The sequence below is a fragment of the Dipodomys merriami genome, unplaced genomic scaffold (assembly GCF_024711535.1).
Source record: "Dipodomys merriami isolate MVZ:Mamm:240054 unplaced genomic scaffold, mDipMer1.0.p SCAF_11, whole genome shotgun sequence".
NCBI classification, from domain to species: domain Eukaryota; kingdom Metazoa; phylum Chordata; class Mammalia; order Rodentia; family Heteromyidae; genus Dipodomys; species Dipodomys merriami.
In genome coordinates, this window is record NW_027202382.1 from 19522939 (window position 1) to 19543244 (window position 20306).

The 20306-nt window shown below is 40.6% G+C and overlaps 1 protein-coding gene across 2 annotated transcripts in view; it reads left to right on the plus strand.

Moving 5' to 3' along the window:
* The first annotated feature begins 5702 nt into the window (after positions 1-5702).
* Positions 5703-20306, plus strand: part of Stx17 (syntaxin 17) — a 53557-nt gene continuing 38953 nt past the window's right edge. Inside the window, exons 1-3 of one of the 2 annotated variants that reach the window (XM_070010705.1) lie at positions 5703-5726; positions 13322-13490; positions 20073-20138. In XM_070010705.1, coding sequence (XP_069866806.1) covers positions 13368-13490; positions 20073-20138 — 189 coding nt within the window. In that variant the 5' untranslated portion in view covers positions 5703-5726; positions 13322-13367. Of the gene's footprint in view, positions 5727-5829; positions 6106-13321; positions 13491-20072; positions 20139-20306 lie in introns of those variants that run through there. The other variant, XM_070010713.1, reaches the window with a different exon arrangement.

Below are 20306 nucleotides of genomic sequence, written 5' to 3' on the forward strand. Positions count from 1 at the left end.
GCCTTGAGCAAAAGAGCTCAGGGACAAGAGAGGAAAGGAAGGAAGGGAGAAAGGGAGGAAGGGAGGAAGGAAGGAAGGAAGGAAGGAAGGAAGGAAGGAAGGAAGGAAGGAAGGAAGGAAGGAAGGAAGGAAGGGAGGGAGGGAGGGAGGGAGGGAAGGAGGGAGGGAGGGAGGGAGGGAGGGAGGGAAGGAAGGAAGGAGAGAAAAAGATAGGATTGGAGCTACTCAGGAGGCTAAGATTCTCCCTAGCAGACAAATAAAAGACTCTAATCATCAGACAACCACTGGAGCTGTAGCTCAATCAATGGTAGAACACTAGCCTTAAGTGAAAAAGCTAAGGCATAGTTCAAGTCTCCCCAATACTGGCAGAAAGAAAGAGAAAGAGAGAGAGATAATGAGAGAGAGAGGGAGGGAGAAAATAAGAGACGAGAGAAAGAAAGAGAGAGAGAGAAAAGAAAAAATGTGTTGGCCTTTGTAGAATTTCTACTTCCCTTTCTACCGTACATCTACAAAATCCAAAGCACCTTGTAAATTGCTACAGCTTAAATAAGATTTAATATGATTTAATTGCTAAGTATATTTACTATGTTCTAATATCAAATGCATATAAGGTATCTTAGAGGGTGATTTGGGAAGAAAGGATATAATTAAAATCAGTGAATACAGTAAAAGTTACATAATCAAACTTACCCTTGGAAACTCTGTGTGTGTGTGTGTGTGCGTGTGTGCACGCATGTGTGCATGTACGTGCGTGCTTGCCCTGTTCTGGGCTTGAACTAGGGCCTAGGTTCTCTCTGTCTTTGAGCTTCTTTTTCTCACATGAGCTATAGCAATTTGGGTAGTTGTTTGAAGATAAGTCTCACAAACTTTCCTGCCAGGGCTGGCTTTGAACTGTGATCCTCAGAGCTTAGCCTCATGAGTACCTACAATCCTGATACTCAGCAGTTGGCTTGAAAATTCTTTAAGTTGCTTGTTCATAAGATTCATCAAGCATGACTTTATAAATATTACATTATGCATGAATTTTTAGTTAAGAATTCTTAAGTTAAACTAGTGCATCTAAATCTCACAAGGGGAAAGGGGACTTCTTGCCATTTGAGCTATTTTTGCATGTAAAATGTTTTACTAAATTCCTACATAATACATGGGAGATGAATGGAGTATCCTACTGTTTCCCTATGCCTATGGTGTTTACTTCTAACGGCATAGTAGTTTTCAATCAAGAATTTGTTTTTGGATTTGTTTGTTTGTTTGTTTGTTTTGTTGGTCGTGGGGCTAGAACTCTGGGCCTGGGCCCTGTCCCTGATCTCTTCAGCTCAAAGCTAGCATTCAACCACTTGAGCCACTGTGCCACTTCCAGTTTTCTGGCAGTTTATTGGAGATAAGAGTCTCAGGGACTTTCCTGCCTGGGCTGGCTTTGAATCTCAATCTTCAGATCTCAGCCTCCTGAGTAGCTAGGATACAGGTGTGAGCCATCAGTGCCCAGCAAGAATTTGTTTTAAATCAGGAATTGTTAGCTCTTTATTTTCCTTTCATTAAGGTAAACCTGCTGATAAATTTTTGCATATATAATCTTATCAGATCAATATAGGGAACATTTCCTGCACCCTAGATAACACCCTATGCTAGTCCCACCCTAAAGGGTCTAGTAAGGTCCACTTCTTGGTAAAGTCTCAGGCCAGTATCTGCATCACCTAGGTGACTGGCACACCTGAAGGCAGTCACCTCCCCCCTCCCCAAGATCATAGTTGCATCTAGTATGGCCACACCTTCTTCCCAGCCACTGGCCTTGATAAGTCTTGGTCCTAGTGTGGTTCAACCCTTTTTGTCTCGGCTGCGTGGGCTTCCAACTTGACCTGAGGCAGCCTTCAGCTCAAAAAAGAAACCTTTCCCCTGCCTGAATACCATGTGCTGCTCTCTCTTTCGTCAGCTGCTGATTTAATTTACCTAAGAGTTGACATAATGATGCAATCTGCCACAAAGAAGCAGAACACATTCAGAACAGGAGTAAATATTTCAGTAATTCATGGGTAGAGAAAGAACCTAGTAAAGGAATTGGCTTTACTTTATTTTTAAAAACATGACCTACAGTTAGAGAGACAGAGAGAGAGAGAGACAGAAAGACAGAGGGAGAGAGGAGAGAGAGAGAGAGAGAGAGAGAGAGAGAGAGAGAGAGAGAGAGAGAGAGAGAACCAGTGCATTATGCATGCTTGTCAAGCACACTAAGCCCCATTTGCAGCCCCTCCCTGATCTCTTTTGCTCCGTTAGCACTCTTACACCTTGAGCTACAGTTCCACTTTTGGTTTTTGAGTAAATTGGAGGTAAGAATCTCACAAGGACTTTTCTGCTCCAGCTGGCTTTGAACTGTTGATCCTCAGATCTTTGCCTCCTGAGTAGCTAGGATTACGGGCGTGAGCTACCAGCTCAGTTCTTTCTTCATATCACCTGTCTACAGGTATAAATAGGATCTATATACATGACTTCTCCTCTGATCGTTGTGGAGGAAAACTTTTTCTCTTAATACCTTATCGAACTGTTTCAATTCATTCCCATGAATACTCCAGAAAATCATATAAGAGATATTGATATATATAGTCTGTAGTGGGGCTTGAACTCTGGGCCTGGGACGCTGTCTCTCAGCTCTTCAGCTCAAGGCTAGCACTCTATCACTTCAGCCATAATGCTAGTTCTGGTTTTCTGGAGGTTTATTGGAGATAAGAGTCTCACAAACTTTCCTGCCTGGGCTGGCTTTGAACAGGGATCTTCAGATCTCAGTCTCCTGAGTAACTAGGATTATAGGCGTGAGCCACTGGGGCCCGGAATTTTTTTTTTCTTTCCCAAATGTACACTTTCTATTTGGCCTTACTGGGATCAGGTAAGGATCTAAGGAAAACTTTGTCTTGCAGCAGCAGGCATATGTGCCAAGTTGGAAGAAAAGAAAGAAAGAAGCCAGATACCTACTCCCTATATCTAAATATTTGAAGATTATAAATCAAGCTAACCAACTGTTACATTAAAAATATTTTATCCTCCTACATGACACACCTAACTTATAGCAAACATACATGAAACCACCTAGAAGATCAAGTTCAAATTTAGAATATTCAAGAATCACACCTCCCTATTGTACTTTAGGCATCCTTCTCAGGGCTTCATGCCAATAACAAATACTTGAAAAGATTTGTTTGTTTGTTTGTTTGTTTTGTGCTGATCCTAGGGCTTAAACTCAGGCCTTGGGCACTCTCCCTAAGTTTTTCATTCTCAAGGCTAGCTAGCACTCAACCACTTGAGCTACAATTCCACTTCCAGCTTTTTTTGGTGCTTAATTGGGAGATGAGAGTCTCACACACTTTCCTGCACAGGCTGGGTTCGAACTGAGATCCTCAGGACTCAGCCTCCTAAGTAGCTAGGACTACAGGCAAGAGCCACTGGTGTCCAAGAAAAGATCATGTTTAATTGATTCTTGAATAAACTTTCCACCCAGGCCTCGGCGTTGCTTAATAATTTAATGTTTCTCCTAGACTTAAGATTCAATGAGTACCTTATTTCTTGGCTAACTGTAACATAAACAAATATCTCCCTCAAAGAAAATTCAAATTGTTTAGTAAATGTTATTGATAGGGTAAATTAGACTTTGCCAGAGAACCACACAGACATTCAGGTACAGAGAACAAAGAAAGGTTTATTGCCAGGAAAGGGTCTGGCAAGACCCCTTCTCACAAGGGAGAAGTGAGAAGAAGCACCAGCTATTGTCTGAGGTGACCTATATAACCTAGGAGGTTTAGGAGGGGCTAGAAGGGGCTAGGAGGCAGAGACCCTGGTGTGGATGTGTGGACTAGGGATTTCATCATGGTGGACTAGCATTTATGGCTGTTGTCCAAATAGTAGATAAGGGGCCCTGCAGCTGCCCAGGTCTGAAGATCACTCTAAGGGGCTCCTGTTGCCTTATAAGGTGGTAGCTGCTCCACAGAAGTGCCATCCCAAGGTAAAGGGGGCTGGAGGCTGATTATTTACTGCCTTTACTAAATGGGCCTAGTGTTGCTAGGAAGGGAGCATGCTAACCTATGGAGAGGGGAAGGAGTGGACTAAGCTATGGGAAGGGAGTTTATTTCACTAACAGTTATGCACTATGCCTCTCCCTTACCCTACCCTACCTTACTTGGATGCTGCTGGGGATGGAGTCCAGGCTTGGTAAACTTATACCACTAAGCTCCAGCCTTAGCCCTAAATAGTCCACAATTTCTATCTCCACTTCCATTCCAACTTTTCTGTCTGGGCTGGCTTTGAACTGTAATCCTCAGATCTCAGCCTCCTGAGTAGCTAGGATGACAGGCATGAGCACAGATGCCAGGCTCTGTCAGACTTTTGATAGCAATACTATCCGTGGATATTCTAAGCAAGGCATCTAAATATTCAGATACATATTTTAAAAGGGCTGAGTCTTGGAGCTGGGAAGGTGGCTCAGTAGTACAGTGCTTGCCTTGCATGCATGAGGCCCTGGGTTCAATTCCTCAGCATCACATAAGCAGAAAAAGCCCGAAGTGGCGCTGTGGCTCAAGTGGTAGAGTGCTAGCCTTGAGCTGAAGAGCAGAGGGACAGCACCCAGGCTCAGAGTTCAGGCCCTATGACGACAAAAAAAAAAAAAAAAGGGCTGAGTCTGAACATTAGACTACTACCTAGAGATACCTATGACCTACAGACAACTTTAGCAACTGGTCTAACTGGAATAACTCAGGATGGAAATCAAGAAAACAAAACTTGAGAGTCTAGCTTTGTCACAAACAGGCTGAGCTGGAGTGAGTCACTCAAAACTACTGAGTCTTGGAGTCATTATCTATAAAACTAGAATAAGGATGTTGTCTCAAGTTTTAAAAAATCACAACTTGTCTGTTGTTAAGACACCTCTGCCTTTGACCACCTCAAGGGGCTTTGGGACAAAGGGAAGAAGGCACAACCTCTCTGAACTTGGGTTTCCACACATGTTAAGAAAGCTAAAAATACACAGCAAACTGGCCAATAAAATTCTAGGAAGAACGGAGGAAAATGTGCAAGGAAACTGCAAAACGCAGAGTTATATAAATATGAATTGTCTTAAACTACAGGCCTCCCTCAGCCCCTGACAACCCCCCCCCCCAAACCCATCTTTCCCCTCCGCACATCATCTTTCTAATAACAATAAAAATAAATAAATGAAAATTACACTCATCTTTTCCTGACTCCGGTATCCCAACCCCATATAAAGTAAAATTACTTAAAAAACAAAAAAACAAACAACTTTGCCGGTCGTGGGGCCTGAACTCTGGGCCTGGGTGCTGTCCCTCAGCTCTTCAGCTCAAGGCTAGCGCTCTACCACCTGAGCCACAGCAACACCTCTGGTTTTCTGGTGGTTAAATGGAGATAAGTGTCGCACGGACTTTCCTGCCCAGGCTGGCTTTGAACCTCGATCTTCAGATCTCAGCCTCCTGAGTAGCTAGGATTACAGGCGTGAGCCACCGGCGCCGGCCTAGGTCTCCTTTTTAAAAGCTTTCGGTGACCCAGAGGCTCGCCCTGGTTTGCTGGTCCTGGGCACTCTCCGCAGTCCTTTACTGATAGGGCTCCTGGGACCTCCCCAGGGGGCGTGGCCAAGACGCCCCGCCCCTGGCTCCTCTCGTTTTTGGCGACGCCCCGCCCCTTCCCTCTGGCGCCTGCGCGGTGCGCACGACCGGCCTAGCGAGCCCCGGCGGGAGGTAAGGGGTTCCCGGGAGGACGCGTCGCGGGGGCTTCTGGTCTTGACCCGCAGGGTGGGCCGGGCCTACCCGCGCGCGGGGGAGGAGAGGAGCCGCGCGGGAAGCGGGGCCGCGGGGCAGGGGATCGGAAGTGTGGACGGCCCGGGGCTCCTCCCGTTTCGGTGTAGGAGAGCTGGTACCTGCTCGCGGGGAGGCCGCCGACCCGGGAAGCTGGATGGCCTCCCGCGCTGCAGGGCTGAAAAAGTTTCCGGGCCTGCCGGGCCCCGGGATGCCGGAGCGCCCTGGGGCTGTCAGGGTCGCCAGCCTCGGCCGGGGGCTCGGGCGAGCAGGGCGCGCCCAGCCGTCTGCTGGGGGTGGGCGTCGGGCGTGCGTGGCCCTGGTACGCGGGGGGGGGGGACCCCGGGAGGATGACGCCATGTGCGGGACGGGACGGGAAGCGGGCCGGGGTGTCCTGTCAGCGGGACTGGGGGTGTGGGGGCCCCCGGGGTGTCCTGTCAGCCGGACTGGGTGTGTGGGGGACCCCGGGGTGTCCTGTCAGCCGGACTGGGGGTGTGGGGGCCCCCGGGGTGTCCTGTCAGCCGGACTGGGGGTGTGGGGGGGCCCCCGGGGTGTCCTGTCAGCCAGCCAGGCCTGGAGGTGGTCTGCGGAAGCCGCCCCTCCTGGCTGCCTCCTCGGTTTCCGGACGCAGCGTGGGGACAGACCCCCGTGTGGACTGAGGGTCCGGACTGCGCTCCCCCGGTTCTGTGCGGAGCCACGGCCCGGGCGGCGCTCGAATCATCCCTAAGCCCACGGAGGTGGTTAGGACTTTCGGAGTTTGCCCGCTGTTTTCTGGGACGTGGGGCTTTGAGTCGTTTGCTTAAGCTCTGAGTCCCCTCCGGGAGCAGGAGGGTTGTCGGGCACCTGGCACGCCTCCCCGCTCCCCGCCCCATGACTGGCCCGGCAAGTTATCGGTGGCTGCTGTTCTTTGGTTTCTGAATGTTCCTACCTGTCCTCCATGAAATAACAATTCTTGTACAGGAAAAACAACAATCCTACTTGTTTTGAAGTAATTTTTATAACCACAGAAAATCTGCAAAAGTAACACGGAATTCTGAATAGATGCCCTTATTGCCAACATGTGCCTTACCACCTTACAATCACTAAAAGCAAGGAACTGGTATCAGAACAGTGTTGTCAACTGAATATGTCTTCTGAGTCTATCATTTTTCAATGGTAATACTCCTTCTGTATTCCAGGATCCAGTTTAAGACCCTACACTGCATTTAGTTGACATGGCTCTGTCATCTTTTCTAATCTGTGGTGATCATTTCATGTTTCTTATGACATTTACTTTTTTTTTTAAACGGGCTCAACCACTTAATTATGTAGCCTGTCCCTTAAATGGTGTTTGTTCCATGGTTTGTCATGATGTGATTAAGATTATATATTTGTGTGTGTACTGTTAAAGCTATCACAAAAATGTATGTGCCTTTTTTTTGTTTATCCTGTTAGAGTATATGCTATGACTTATTGCTTGGGATGTTAATCTTCATCACTTGGTTAAGGAAGTGTCTTTGGGAATTCTCTAATACAAAGGAACCATTTCCTTCATAATTTGTATCATAGGGAAACCTTTAGACTTTGCAAACATCCTGTATTTCCTCGAACTTTCCCTTGCTAAATTTAGCATCCACTGGATCTTGCCTTCAGTCATTTTTGCTCTGGTTTTCTAATGGTGATTTTTCCATTTTTCTCCTTTATTAATTGGAATTACTCTGTAAGATGGGACTGACCATTCTCTCCATTTATTTTTGTTTTTGTTTTTGTTTTTGCCAGTCCTGGGGCTTTAACTTAGCCTGAGCACTGTCCCTGAGCTTTTTTGCTCAAGACTAGCACCCTACCACTTGAGCAACAGTGCCACTTCCGGCTTTTTCTGTTTATATGGTACTGAGGGCTTCATGCATGCTAGGCAAGCACTCTACCACTAAGCTACATTCACAGCCCTCTCTCCATTTATTTTTATTCAGTTATTTACTTCTCCAGTATAGACTCATAGTTATTGTTCTTTTCATTTGTTGTTAGCTTTACTGCTTAAATTTTGGGGATTTTGATAATTGGCAATAGCTCCCCCCACCTCACCTTTACTTTCTGTATCCCTTTGGATTAAATGCGTATGTCCCTTTTAAAGAAGTTTTTTTGTTTTTTTGTTTTTTTGTTTTTTTTTTTCTGGCCCCACAAAAAATTTTCTCCACTTAGTCATACAAACAAACAACCACTTCTCCAAGAACCTCTGGTCTGGTCTTGTTTCTGTTTCTTTCTCTCTCTTCCCCTCCCCTCCTCTTCTCTTTTCTCCCCTTCCTTTCTCCTTTTCTTTCTTTTTTGTTTTACTTCTGGAGAATGGTCATTAGACACCAAGATTAGCATGGTAGGTGAGCTCATTGCTATTGGGGTGTTATTACTTTTAGAGCCTTTCAGAAGATAGCAGTGTATGTATAGATATATCCAAGCATATAGCATTGATATTTATTTCTGAATTTATTTATAGGTATATTTTTAAAAATAACAAAATGTCATTTCAGTAACTCTGAATCTATTCTAACACTACCAGGTTAATTCTAGTTTGTCCCTTATTGGTAACTTCTTTCTTTGACGGTGAAGTCTGGCTCTCTGTGAAGTATTTCTTTATTTACTCAGTCCCAGTATATACATAAAGTAATTTCAAGATTCCTAATCTATAGCCCTGACAGAAGGTTTTGGTTTGCTTTACAGTATTCAAAAAGAAATTTGTTTGCTCAAGTTATGTAAGTTACTTCTCCACTTATTTCCCTATATAATGCACTCTTATTTTTGATAGTTTATATTTCATTTGGGGTTTTTCCCTATATCCTGTTGTTTTAAATTTTTTGTATACATTTACTTTTAGTGAATTTACATGTGATTTTAGCCGTAGTCACTTTTAGTGAATTTATATATGATTTTAGAAGCATCCACTCTGTGGTATACAGCTCTATGGGTTTTGACAAGTGAATATAATTAGTTGTGTGTGTACCGCCACAGTCATGATGGCAGAATAATTCCATTACCCCAAATAGCTTATACTTTTCTGAATATTAAAAATATAGCCACTTCACAGAAGCTTTGGACATTTTTTTTGTAGATTTTATATATTTTGTCTTTTTCTTAAACTTATTTAGGGGAGATCTTAATGTAAGTGTGCTTTTTAAACCCTGTGTTTTAATTATAATCAGAAATATATTCTAATTTTACTACTGAAAAATCAAGAAATGCTGGCATATACATTCATTCATTATTTAATCATACTTTCTTTTGTTGTTATTGTTGTGCCAGTACTGTTTGAACTCGGGGTCTCATGCTTTCCCTCGGCTATTTTGCTCAAGGCTGGCACTCTACCACTTGAGACTATTTTTTCCACCAATCAAATATGTAAGAAGAATGATAAAGCCAAGTAAACTGGTTGGAATATAGATTAATGAACAATGTGATAATTGCTGGTGGGAATGTAAACAGGCACAATCTTGTACTATTGGGAATACATATACTAAAATAATATTTTTACCTGAGCCAGTAGTAACTCATACCTGTAAATCGTGCCTATAATCCTAGCTACCTAAGAGGCTAAGAATGGAGGATTGAGGTTTGAGGTCAGCCCAAGTATAAAAGTTTCTCAACCCACAGCTGGGTGCAGTGGCTTGTGTCTGTCATCACCCCAAGCTCCAGCAGAGTCTAAGATGGGGAGGAGCATAGGGCCAGGCCCACTCAGGCAGAAAAGTCCATAAGACTCCACAGAAGGGAAGCTATATGTGGTGGCATACTCCTGTAATCCCAGTGGTGTTTGGAAGCCTAAAACTAGGCAGGTGAGAGTCAGGTAGATCATATCAGGTGAGATCATATCCTAAAAATAACCAGAGATACACAAGAAGGTGTGGTTCTACAGTATCATACAAACCTATCAAGAGCAAGACCTTGAATTTAGAAACCCAGTACCACACAAACACATGTATTTATTTAATATTTATATTTCTAGGTATTTATTTTAAAGAAATAATCATAGGTGACAGCATGGATTTCTGTGTAAGAAGAGTACATACACTATAGTTTATACTAGTGGGAAATTGGAATAAACTGAAGTAGCTAACAATAGATGATTAAATTATGAAGCACATAATTTAATACTGTGCTGCTATAAAAAGCTGCATAGGAGAAAATCATTTACATGGAAACATTTTTCTTATGCTTAATCATGTTATTCAAAAATCCTTTCTTTTTCTTCATTTGTTTTATCCAGTAACAGTTGAAGTGTAAAGAAATAGAAATTAATTACTCTTGTTATTTCATTCCCTTGGATTTAATTTCTCTATTGTTAAAATATGCCCTTTAGAATGATTTATAACATTTTATCTGTTTGGTGGGGGGCAAGGGAAAATTCAACCTTTCAGTAAATATTTAATTGACCACTTATTGCCTACCAAATAGCATATTAGACTCTAGGGATTCCATAGTGTAACAAAATGAAATGAAGACTCCCTAGTTAAAAGATATATACATACTTATATATGCCTTTTTTAGTACTTCTTTTGATGAGTAGCTTGGTAATAAGCTTAGTCTTTGTACGTCAGAGATTTATTATTTTGCCTTTACTGTAACTGATAATTTTCCTGGGTTTGCTCCAACCTCCTCTTCTTAGCACTTTGAAGACTTTCCTATCTTTTGATAGTCTAATCTTTGGTGTAAAATTCCTTGCTTTTGTTCTTTTCCTTAATCAGCATTGTACTTCTGGATTGCTTTTTATGATTTTTTTCTTTATCCTTAATGTTCTGCAATTTTCTTTCTTTTGGGTTTAGTTAAGTTTGTTTATTTGGAGTTTTTTTACCTGGAGTTTATGTGTCTTTTCAGTGTGAGACTTTATATCATAATTCTCAGCATACTCTCTTTGACTAATTTTGTTATTTCCTTTTTCTTTCTTTCTTTCTTTCTTTCTTTCTTTCTTTCTTTCTTTCTTTCTTTCTTTCTTTCTTTCTTTCTTTCTTTCTTTCTTTCTTTCTTTTTAGTCGGTTCTCGGGCGTGAAAACTGGGCATAGGCACTGTCCCTCAGCTCTTTAGCTGAAGGCTAGTGCTCTAGCACTTGAGCCACAGCACCACTTCTGGCTTTTTCTGCTTATGTGGTGCTGTGGAATCGAACTCAGGGCCTCATTCATGCTAGGCAAGCACTCTTCCATTGAGCCACCTTCCCAGCTCCAATTTTGTTATTTTCATTTGTTTGTTTTTTTCTCTCATTATTTTCTATTTTTGTTGATCCTATTACTTTATAATGTTTTAAATATACTTTTTATCTTTTTATTCTTCAATGTCCTGACAACTTCCACTATGTACTTGCTTGTTTAGCTCATTGTTCAAAGTCATTCTAGAATTTTCACTTGGTTTATATTCATATTAGCCTGTTGTTTCATAATATTACCTAAAATTCTTCAGTATCTTTGGATGTTTAAAAATGTGTTTGCATTGCCTTTTTAAAGATGACTTTTTTGTCCATTTCTAGTCCAGTTTTGGTGGATGATTTTTTTTTTTTAAATATATAGCCAGTCCTGTTTTGTTTGGTGTTTCTTTTGACTTTGGCAGTTTTAACAGCTGTGTTTTTAGTGTTTGGAAATTTTCTGTGTTTACTTGTGAGCTTGTGTCTTTTATGACCAACACTTCAAAATTTTCAACTATGTAAAGAAAGGGAAAATACAGAACAAACATTATTTAGAGATGTAGTTCTTCATTTGCAGAGTGATAGTTCCCTTTGAGAAACTTAAAAACAATTAATCCTAAAAATTCAGAAATTTATGAAATTGATTTACAATATTGCTGTGAACCCTGGGCTAAGAAATTATAACCCAGTGGGATAAACATGGTCAACTTATTGTTATTTTTAGTATGGGAGAGCTCCTGGCTAATAAGGTGATATAAAGGCATGGTGCGCAGCACTGTTCTTCAATTTTGGCAAAGTGATGGAGCCCAATATTCATAAAAGGCTGAAAAGCAAATGAACTCGAGGAAATGGAAACAGGAAACTTTTTTTTTTTTTTTTTTTTTTGCTGTTCTTGTCCTCTTCTCTTTTGGTTCTGTTTGTTCATTTATATGTCTTTAGGAGAGTAACAAATGCAGCAGTGGTAGTCATTGGCCACTCTGTTGAAAATGAACTACACAACTTATGGGTAGAGATCAGAGGGGAGACAGCAAGGGAAGGGATGTCGTCCAAAAGTAATGTACTCTTTACAAGACTTACATAACTGTAACCCCTATACATCACCTTTATAATAACAATTTTTTTTAAAATCTGAAAAGCTCAGTTTGTACAAATAGATGTAACTTTTCTCCAATTAAAGCCAGTGTGTTGTCCTGGAGACTTGGTTGTTCTGGAGTGCTGGTAGGAAACTGGTGAAGTAGTAAGGGAAAGGGAAGTCAGAAAGGGAAGATAGTGTAAAGGACATCCATGAGAATAGTCCCATATATTTGAAGTTTAGAATTAAATAGTTGTTATGATGACGTTAGACGTAGCGTTTGATAAAAGCCAAAATCCTAAGAATGAAATTTTCCCTTCAATATTTGACATTTGACACCTTTAGAAAAAAGGTTGTTCAGTATTCAAGGTATTGGATTGTATACTCCTAAATTTTAAAAAGATTGGATATTTACAGAGAGGGTGAAATTGACTGGAATACATAGAAAACATGTGGAAAGAGAGCAGTGAAATCTCCCTTTCTCCCATATAACTAATACAAGCTAATAACAATTATTTTATTTTATTTTTGTCAATGTTGGGGCTTGAACTCTGGGCCTGGCCACTGTCTCTCAGCTTTTCAGCTCAAGGCTAGCGCTCTGCCACTTGAGCCACAGTGCCACTTCCAGTTTTCTGGTGGTCTATTGGAGATAAGAGTCTTATGGACATTCTTGCCCAGGTTGACTTTGAACCACAATCCATAATCCTCAGTTCTTAGCTAGGATTACAGGCATGAGTCACTGGTGCCCAGCTAATAATGATAATTTTAAAAACATAATTACATACTGACATAGAAAAGTCTTGTGAGAGACATTCATCGAACTATTGAGTAGTTAACTAAGTCTGTGGACATCATTGTTGGTTTTTATTCTTTTCATTTGGTTATATTTTTCTAAATTTTCTATTGCAAGTAAATATAATTTTATTAAAAGAAAAAGATTTTAAAGCACATTTTCATAAAGAAAAATGTCATTAAGTTCAGCATTAAGTCAAATCTTTATTTAGAATAGATTGTAATAAGCCTAATTGTTGATTTAAAAATAGTGGGAGCCAGGTGCCTGTGACTCAGGCCTGTAATCCTAGCTACTCAGTCGAGATCTGAGGATTATGGTTCAAAGGCAGCCCCTACAGGAAAGTCCTTGAGACTCTTATCTCCAGTTAACCACCAGAAAACCAGAAGTGTTACTGTGGTTCAAGTGGTAGAGCACTAGCCTTGACCTAAAGAGCTCAGGGACAGTGCTAGGCCCAGAGTTCAAGCCCCACGACTGACTTAAAAAAGAAAAAAAGGGAACTGATTTAAGGCACTCGTAAGAAGGAAATATTTCTGTTTTAGGTTTTTCTGTGTGAGTGGAGAAGTGGTAGTGACAACATTTTTTAGGATGTCTGAAGATGAAGAGAAGGTGAAGTTACGCCGTCTTGAGCCAGCTATCCAGAAATTCACCAAGATAGTCATCCCAACAGACTTGGAGAGGTTAAGAAAGCACCAGATAAATATTGAGAAGGTGAGTCTTTTCATTGCTCCCACAATAAGCAGTTCCATAATCTGATTGGTATTCATTTGAGCTAAATTGAGAATATCAGACAAAAAGGTTTTCTAAAAATATCCAGGTCCTGTTGATTTAGCATAAGTGATGCTGGAGCATTTAAAGAGGGGGAAAGAGTCATCGGGTAACCAAGTCCTGAGGCTTGAACTCAGGGCCCGGGCACTGGCCCTGAGCTTCTTTTGCTCAAGATTAGTACTTGAGCCACAGTGCAACTTCCAGCTTTCTGTTTATGTGGTATTGAACAATGGAACTCAAGGCTTCATGCATGAGAGGCAAACAAACTACCATTAAGCCACATTCCCAAAACTGGTTATTCTTGTTGAGTGCTTTGGCTAATGGGAGGCTGATTCTTGTAGCCCTATAGCAATGTAGAAAGAAAATTCTTTAATTTTGATTGATCTTATCTAGATGAGAGATGTATTTCAAAATTCTGATCCTTATGTTAAAGTGGCTATGGTCTGCTAGAGCCATTTCTTCCCTTTATTGTTCTACTTTTAAGACTTGGCATGTCATAGATTTCCCTTTTCTTATATTTAGTCTATGCACAAATGCCTGCTGTTATTACCTTCAAATCCTGTATGATCCAATCAGTCATCAAGGGAAAAGCCAGATTCTGGGAGAAAGGTCATCGGGGATAGGCATAGGTTTATTGCTGATTTGATTATTTGTAACAGAAGTCATAAGAAAATTATCTCAGTTATTAGTCCATTGATCCCATTATGTCTGAACATTTTTCCTTTGGCATTTTGTCAGATTTTTACTTATTATAAAATGTTTAGACCTTATCAGAATTATTTTATTTTGCAATGTAGGTGATATTGTCTTAAGTCAAGCAGTTAAACTCATCCTTACCTATACTTTATATCATGTCCTTGATCATTTCACGTTCTGCCTATAGTATTTCTAGTTTAATTATGAAAGTAACATTTTCCCTACATAGGATTATGTGGCCTATTTTGATATCTATATGGTGACAGTGTAATACCACATATTTAAAACTGCAAGTACTCACTCTAGACCAAAGAGTTAAGAGCTATCTTTGGACTCCAGGTGTTTTAACAGGGCCCCACTTTCAAACAGATATATTCTTCTTGGGGGAAAGGTGTAGAAAGATACAATATTTATTATGTTGGCCATCAGTCATCCAATATGAATTTAAAAGAAGAAAGTCAGACTGGAGGGAACTTGAAGGTGAGCCTTAGCAGAGTAGTTCTGCAGCAGCTGAAGACAATAGGAGTAGTGTGCTGTGGACACCTGGGGCTGTGTTCCATAGGTCCTTCAGCATGGCCATTTATTACACTTGAGAAATGTGGTTAGCAGGTAATCCTGACATTTGAAGGGCTAGCACTTGGCTAAAGTAGGAGAGGCTTAATCATAGTTCATAGGAAAGATGAGATAGTAGGCTTGTAACATAAATTTCTTTTCTTTTTTTTTTTTCTTTGCCAGTCTGGGGCTTGAACTCAGGGCCCGCGCACTGTCCCTGAGCTTCTTTTGCTCAAGGCTAGCACTTGACCACTTGAGCCACAGTGTTACTTCCAGCTTTTTCTGTATATGTGGTACTGGAACCCAGGGCTTCATGCATGCTAGGCAAGCACTCTACCACTAAGCCATATTCCCAGTCCTGAAACATAATTTTCTGTGTTTCATATTGTAGGGCTTTGGGGAAACACTTACTAAGAGATAGTTATAGATGATTAAAGTATAAGTGGTAGAAACCCACAAATGGTATCTTAAATAATGTAGAGTTTTGCTTCTCTTTCATTGCTCATGATGATAGAATTGGTCCAGGGTTGCAGTGGAAGCTCCACAGTCACTAAATACTCAGGCTCTTTTTATCTTGCTGTCACATCATGAACTTATTATTTCTGCCTTATGTGTAGTACCAGCTATCATATTTACATTTTACCTTAGAATAACTAGGATCATACTTTTTCTGTGGTTTTCTCTCTCAATTCACTTATACATGTGAGCATACACACATTTCTCTTTTTTTTTTTTTTTATTGTAGAGATACTATACAGAGGGTTACAGTTACATGAGTGAGGTAATGAGTACACTTCCACTTCCTCTTGAACATTGTTACCCCCTCCATTGTTTTCCCCCTACCATCCCCTCCCTCCCTCCCTTCCCCAAGGTTCTTTTTTTTTTTTTTTTTTGATCGTGATTAAGTGATTACTTAATTTCCGGAAATTCACAGTATTGTGGAATAATGATGCTCATTTAAAGTCACAAGTTCATTCTAACTTTCCTGGAGCAAATTGTCTATCACAGTCTGTAATATATAACGGTGCTCATATGTTATATACCATATATGTGATCAGCAGCATGGGGATATTTAGTAGTGGTTCAACCAGATGAGTGGGAGTTCTTTGTTTCTTAAGTCCTGTTAGTTTTGTCATATCACCTAACCTTTTGGATTCATCATCCACTTATCAGGGAGACCATGTACTGTTTGTCTCTTCGTTCTTGGCTTACCTCGCTCAACATGATTCCTTCTAGCTCCATCCATTTCCCTGCAAATGCCATTATTTTGTCATTTCTAATGGCTGCATAATATTCCATTGTGTATAGATACCACAATTTTTGGATCCATTCATCTGTGGTGGGGCATCTAGGTTGTTTCCATATCCTAGCTATTGCGAACAGTGCTGCAATAAACATGGAGGTGCACGTGTCCTTGTATATTGGTTCCTGTTGTTCAGGGTAGATGCCTAGAAGTGGTATGACTGGGTCGTAAGGGAGGTCAATCTTTAGCTTTCTAAGGACCCTCCAGACTGCTTTCCAAAGTGGTTGTATGAGTGTACATTCCCACCAGCAGTGTAATAGCGTTCCTCGTTCTCCACATCCCCTCCAGCATTTGTCGTTGGCTGATTTGTGGATGTGGGACATTCTGACTGGGGTAAGGTGGTATCTCAGGGTTGTCTTTATTTGCATTTCCTTCACCACCAGGGATGATGAACATTTCCTCATGTGTTTCTTTGCCATTTTTATTTCTTCATTTGAGAAGTCCCTCTTTAGTTCCCTTGCCCATTTAGTAATTGGTGTGTTGGGTTTGGGAGGGATTAGTTTCTTGAGTTCCCTGTATATACAGGATGTTAACCCCTTGTCTGATATATTGCTGGTAAATATTTTTTCCCAATTAGTTGGTTGTCTTTCTAGCTTGGTTGCGATAGCTTTATCTGTGCAGAAGCTTTTTATTTTAAGGTAGTCCCATTTGTCGAGTCTCTCTCCAATTTGTTGTGACCCTGGGACTCTGTTCAGGAAGTTCCTTCCTGTGCCTATTAGTTCAAGTGTCTCTCCTACTCTGTCCTGCAGTAGTTTCAGAGATTCAGGTTTAATGTTAAGGTCTTTAATCCATTTTGAGTTGATGTTGGTGCATGGTGATAGGCTGGGGTCCACTTTTAGTTTTCTGCATGTGGCTGCCCAGTTTTCCCAGCACCAACGGTTGAAGAGGCTGTGTTTCTTCCATTGTATGTCTTTGGCTCCTTTGTCGAATATCAGCTGGCTGTAGGCCTGTGGATTTATTTCTGGATCTTCTATTCTGTTCCATTGGTCTTCGGGTCTGTTTTTGTGCCAGTACCATGCTGTCTTTGTTATTATAGCTCTGTAGTAGAGTTTGAAGTTCAGCATGGATAGCCCTCCCATATTGTCTTTATCCCCTAGAATTGTTTTGGCTATTCTAGGTCTTTTGTTGTTCCATATGAATTTTTGGACTGTTTTCTGTATTTCAGTGATGTACGTCATTGGGATTTTAATAGGAATTGCGTTGAATTTGTATATTAGTTTTGGAAGTATTACCATCTTTACTATATTAAGTCGGCCTATCCAGGAGCATGGGAGGTCTTTCCATTTCCTAGTGTCTTCTGCAATTTCTTTCTTTAACTTTTTATAGTTCTCATTAAATAGTTCTTTTACATCTTTGGTTAGGTTAATTCCTAAATATTTTATTTTTCGGGAGGTTATTGTGAATGGGGTTGCTCCCTTTATTTCCCTCTCTTCCTGTACATTATCTGTGTATAGGAAGGCAACTGATTTTTGTGGGTTTATTTTGTATCCTGCTATTTTGCCAAAGTGATTTATGATTTCTAAGAGTTTGGGGATGGAGTTTTTGGGATCTTGGAGGTATAGTATCATGTCGTCTGCAAAAAGGGATAGTTTAACTTCTTCTTTTCCTATGCGGATCCCTTTAATGTCTTTTTCTTGCCTTATTGCCCTGGCTAAGGGTTCTAGGACTATATTGAAGAGGAGTGGAGACAGTGGGCATCCTTGCCTTGTTCCTGATTTTAGGAGAATTGGTTGTAGCTTTTCCCCATTAAGTATAATATTGGCTATTGGTCTGTCATAAATGGCTTTTATTGTTTTTAGAAATGTTCCTTCTATTCCTATTTTCTCCAGAGCTTTTAGCATGAATGAATGTTGAATTTTGTCAAAGGCCTTTTCTGCATCTGTAGCGATAATCATGTGATTCTTGACCTTGGCTCTGTTGATAACACATTTCTCTTTTTAAAAAAGAATCCTCATCTCTCTATGGTTGCATAATTATTATTATTTTTTTTACTACTCATACTATTATTATTATCTTGTAGTACACATCTGCAATAGTGATGGTGATGAATTCTGTCACCTTTTTTTTCTTTTGCTAGCCCTGGTACTTGAACTCTTGTCCTAGGCACTGTCCTTAAATTTCTTTTGCTCAAGGCTAGCACTCTACCACTTGAGCTACAGCTCCACTTCCAGGTTTTTGTTTTTTTCTTTGAGTAGTTTATTGGAAATAAGAGTCTCACAGAGTTTCCTATACAGGATGGCTTTTTTTAAATTTTATTTTATTTTATTTTATTTTTGTTTTTGTTTTTTTGGGTCCGGTCGTGGGGTCTGAACTCTGGGCCTGGGCGCTGTCCCTCAGCTCTTCAGGTCAAGGCTAGCGCTCTACCACTTGAGCCACAGCACCACTTCCACTTATTTCTTTTTGCTTATATGGTGCTGAGGAATCGAACCCAGGGCCTGATGCATGCAAGGCAAGCGCTCTACCACTGAGCAACCTTCCCAGCCCTTTTTTTAAATAACCTTTATTTGTGTTGGCAGACAAGTTATTTTATTTATTTATTTATTTTTGGGTCCAGTCGTGGGGTCTGAACTCTGGGCCTGAGTGCTGTCCCTCAGCTCTTCAGCTCAAGACTAGCTCTCTACCACTTGAGCCACAGTGCCACTTCCGGCTTTTTTTCTTTTTGTGTATGTGGTGCTGAGGAATTGAACTCAGGGCCTCAGGCATGCAAGGCAAGAGCTCTGTCACCTTTTTTATATTTCAGAAATCTCTTTGTTTTGCCTTCATTTATTTGGGTTTAGAATTCTAGTTTGAATTATCTGTTGCCTTCTAGTATTTTTCATGACTGTTCCATTGTCTTCTATCTAGCATTGTTTCTCACAAGAAGTGTTCCTCTCATTTCTATTTTTGGTCCTCTGTACTTCAGGTATCTTTTTTCTTCCCTTTAGCTACTTTTAAGGTTTTCTACTATTTGTTCAAATTCAGATTTTAGTTTTTATGATTTATCACTGTCACTGACATATATTTTGAATTCCTCATGTATAATATAAAGATATATAAAGGATGCTGTTAATCTTTTCATTTTTTGCTTCTTGTTATATTCCTGTTCTTTATATTTTTCTACCTTCAGAGAGTTTGTAGTATAGACAAAATGTATATTCTTTTTTAGTAAACTAAACTTTCTTATTATCTCTAGAATTTTGTATATAATATTCCTAAAAACATTTCTTATTTATATGAACTTTGGAAATGAACTGCCACCACTAAATCACTATTTTCTTCTTTCTGGTAGTACTCAGGATTGAACTCAGGGTCTCATGCCCCTTTTTACATCGGTTATTTTCAAGTAGGGTCTGACTTTTTATGCTTAGGCTGTGATCCTCCTACTGTGCTTGCACTATCACTGGGGATGACAGGCACATAGACTGCACCAAACTGTTGTTCTTCTCCCCTTGAGTGAGATGATCTTGTGAACTTTTGTGCCAAGGCTGGCCTTGAACCATGATTTCCATCTCTCATCAAAAATACCCAAATAGTATTACAGACTTGAGCCACCATGCTAACTTAAATCATTATTTTATTTAACTGGTACCTTTACATAGTTGAGTAAGGATTTTGTGTATGCGTGTGTGCGTGCGTGCGTGCGTGCGTGCGTGTGTGTGTGTGTGTGTGTGTGTGTGTGCTGGTCCAGGGGCTTGAGCTAGGTCTGGGCATTGTCCCTGAGATTTTTTCACACAAGAATAGTGTTCTACCACTTGAGTCACTACCACTTCCATGTTAACTTTCCAGCCCAGGCTATCTGGACTTGCTTCAAACCATGATCCTCAGATCTCAGCCGCCGGAGTAGCTAGGATTACAGGTGTGAACCACCAGCACTCAGCAAGTAGGTGTGTGTGTGTGTGTGTGTGTGTGGGTGTGGGTGTGTGTGTGTGTGGTAATTGGACATTATTTCCTGCTGATGAAAATTTTAAGACTTCTTTCTTTCTCTTTTTTTATAGTATCAACGATGCAGGGTTTGGGACAAGTTGCATGAAGAGCATATCAATGCAGGACGTACAGTTCAGGTAAGGCTACTGTCTTGTTTCTGGTAAGTCATTAAAAACATAATTTTTTTAATGTTGCTAAAATAAGACAAGTTGAGTATCTTTTACTCCAAATGCTTGTGGTGAAAAGTGTTTCAGATGAGATTCAGGTTTAAATGAAATTAAATGATGCTTCATGCAGACCTTTAG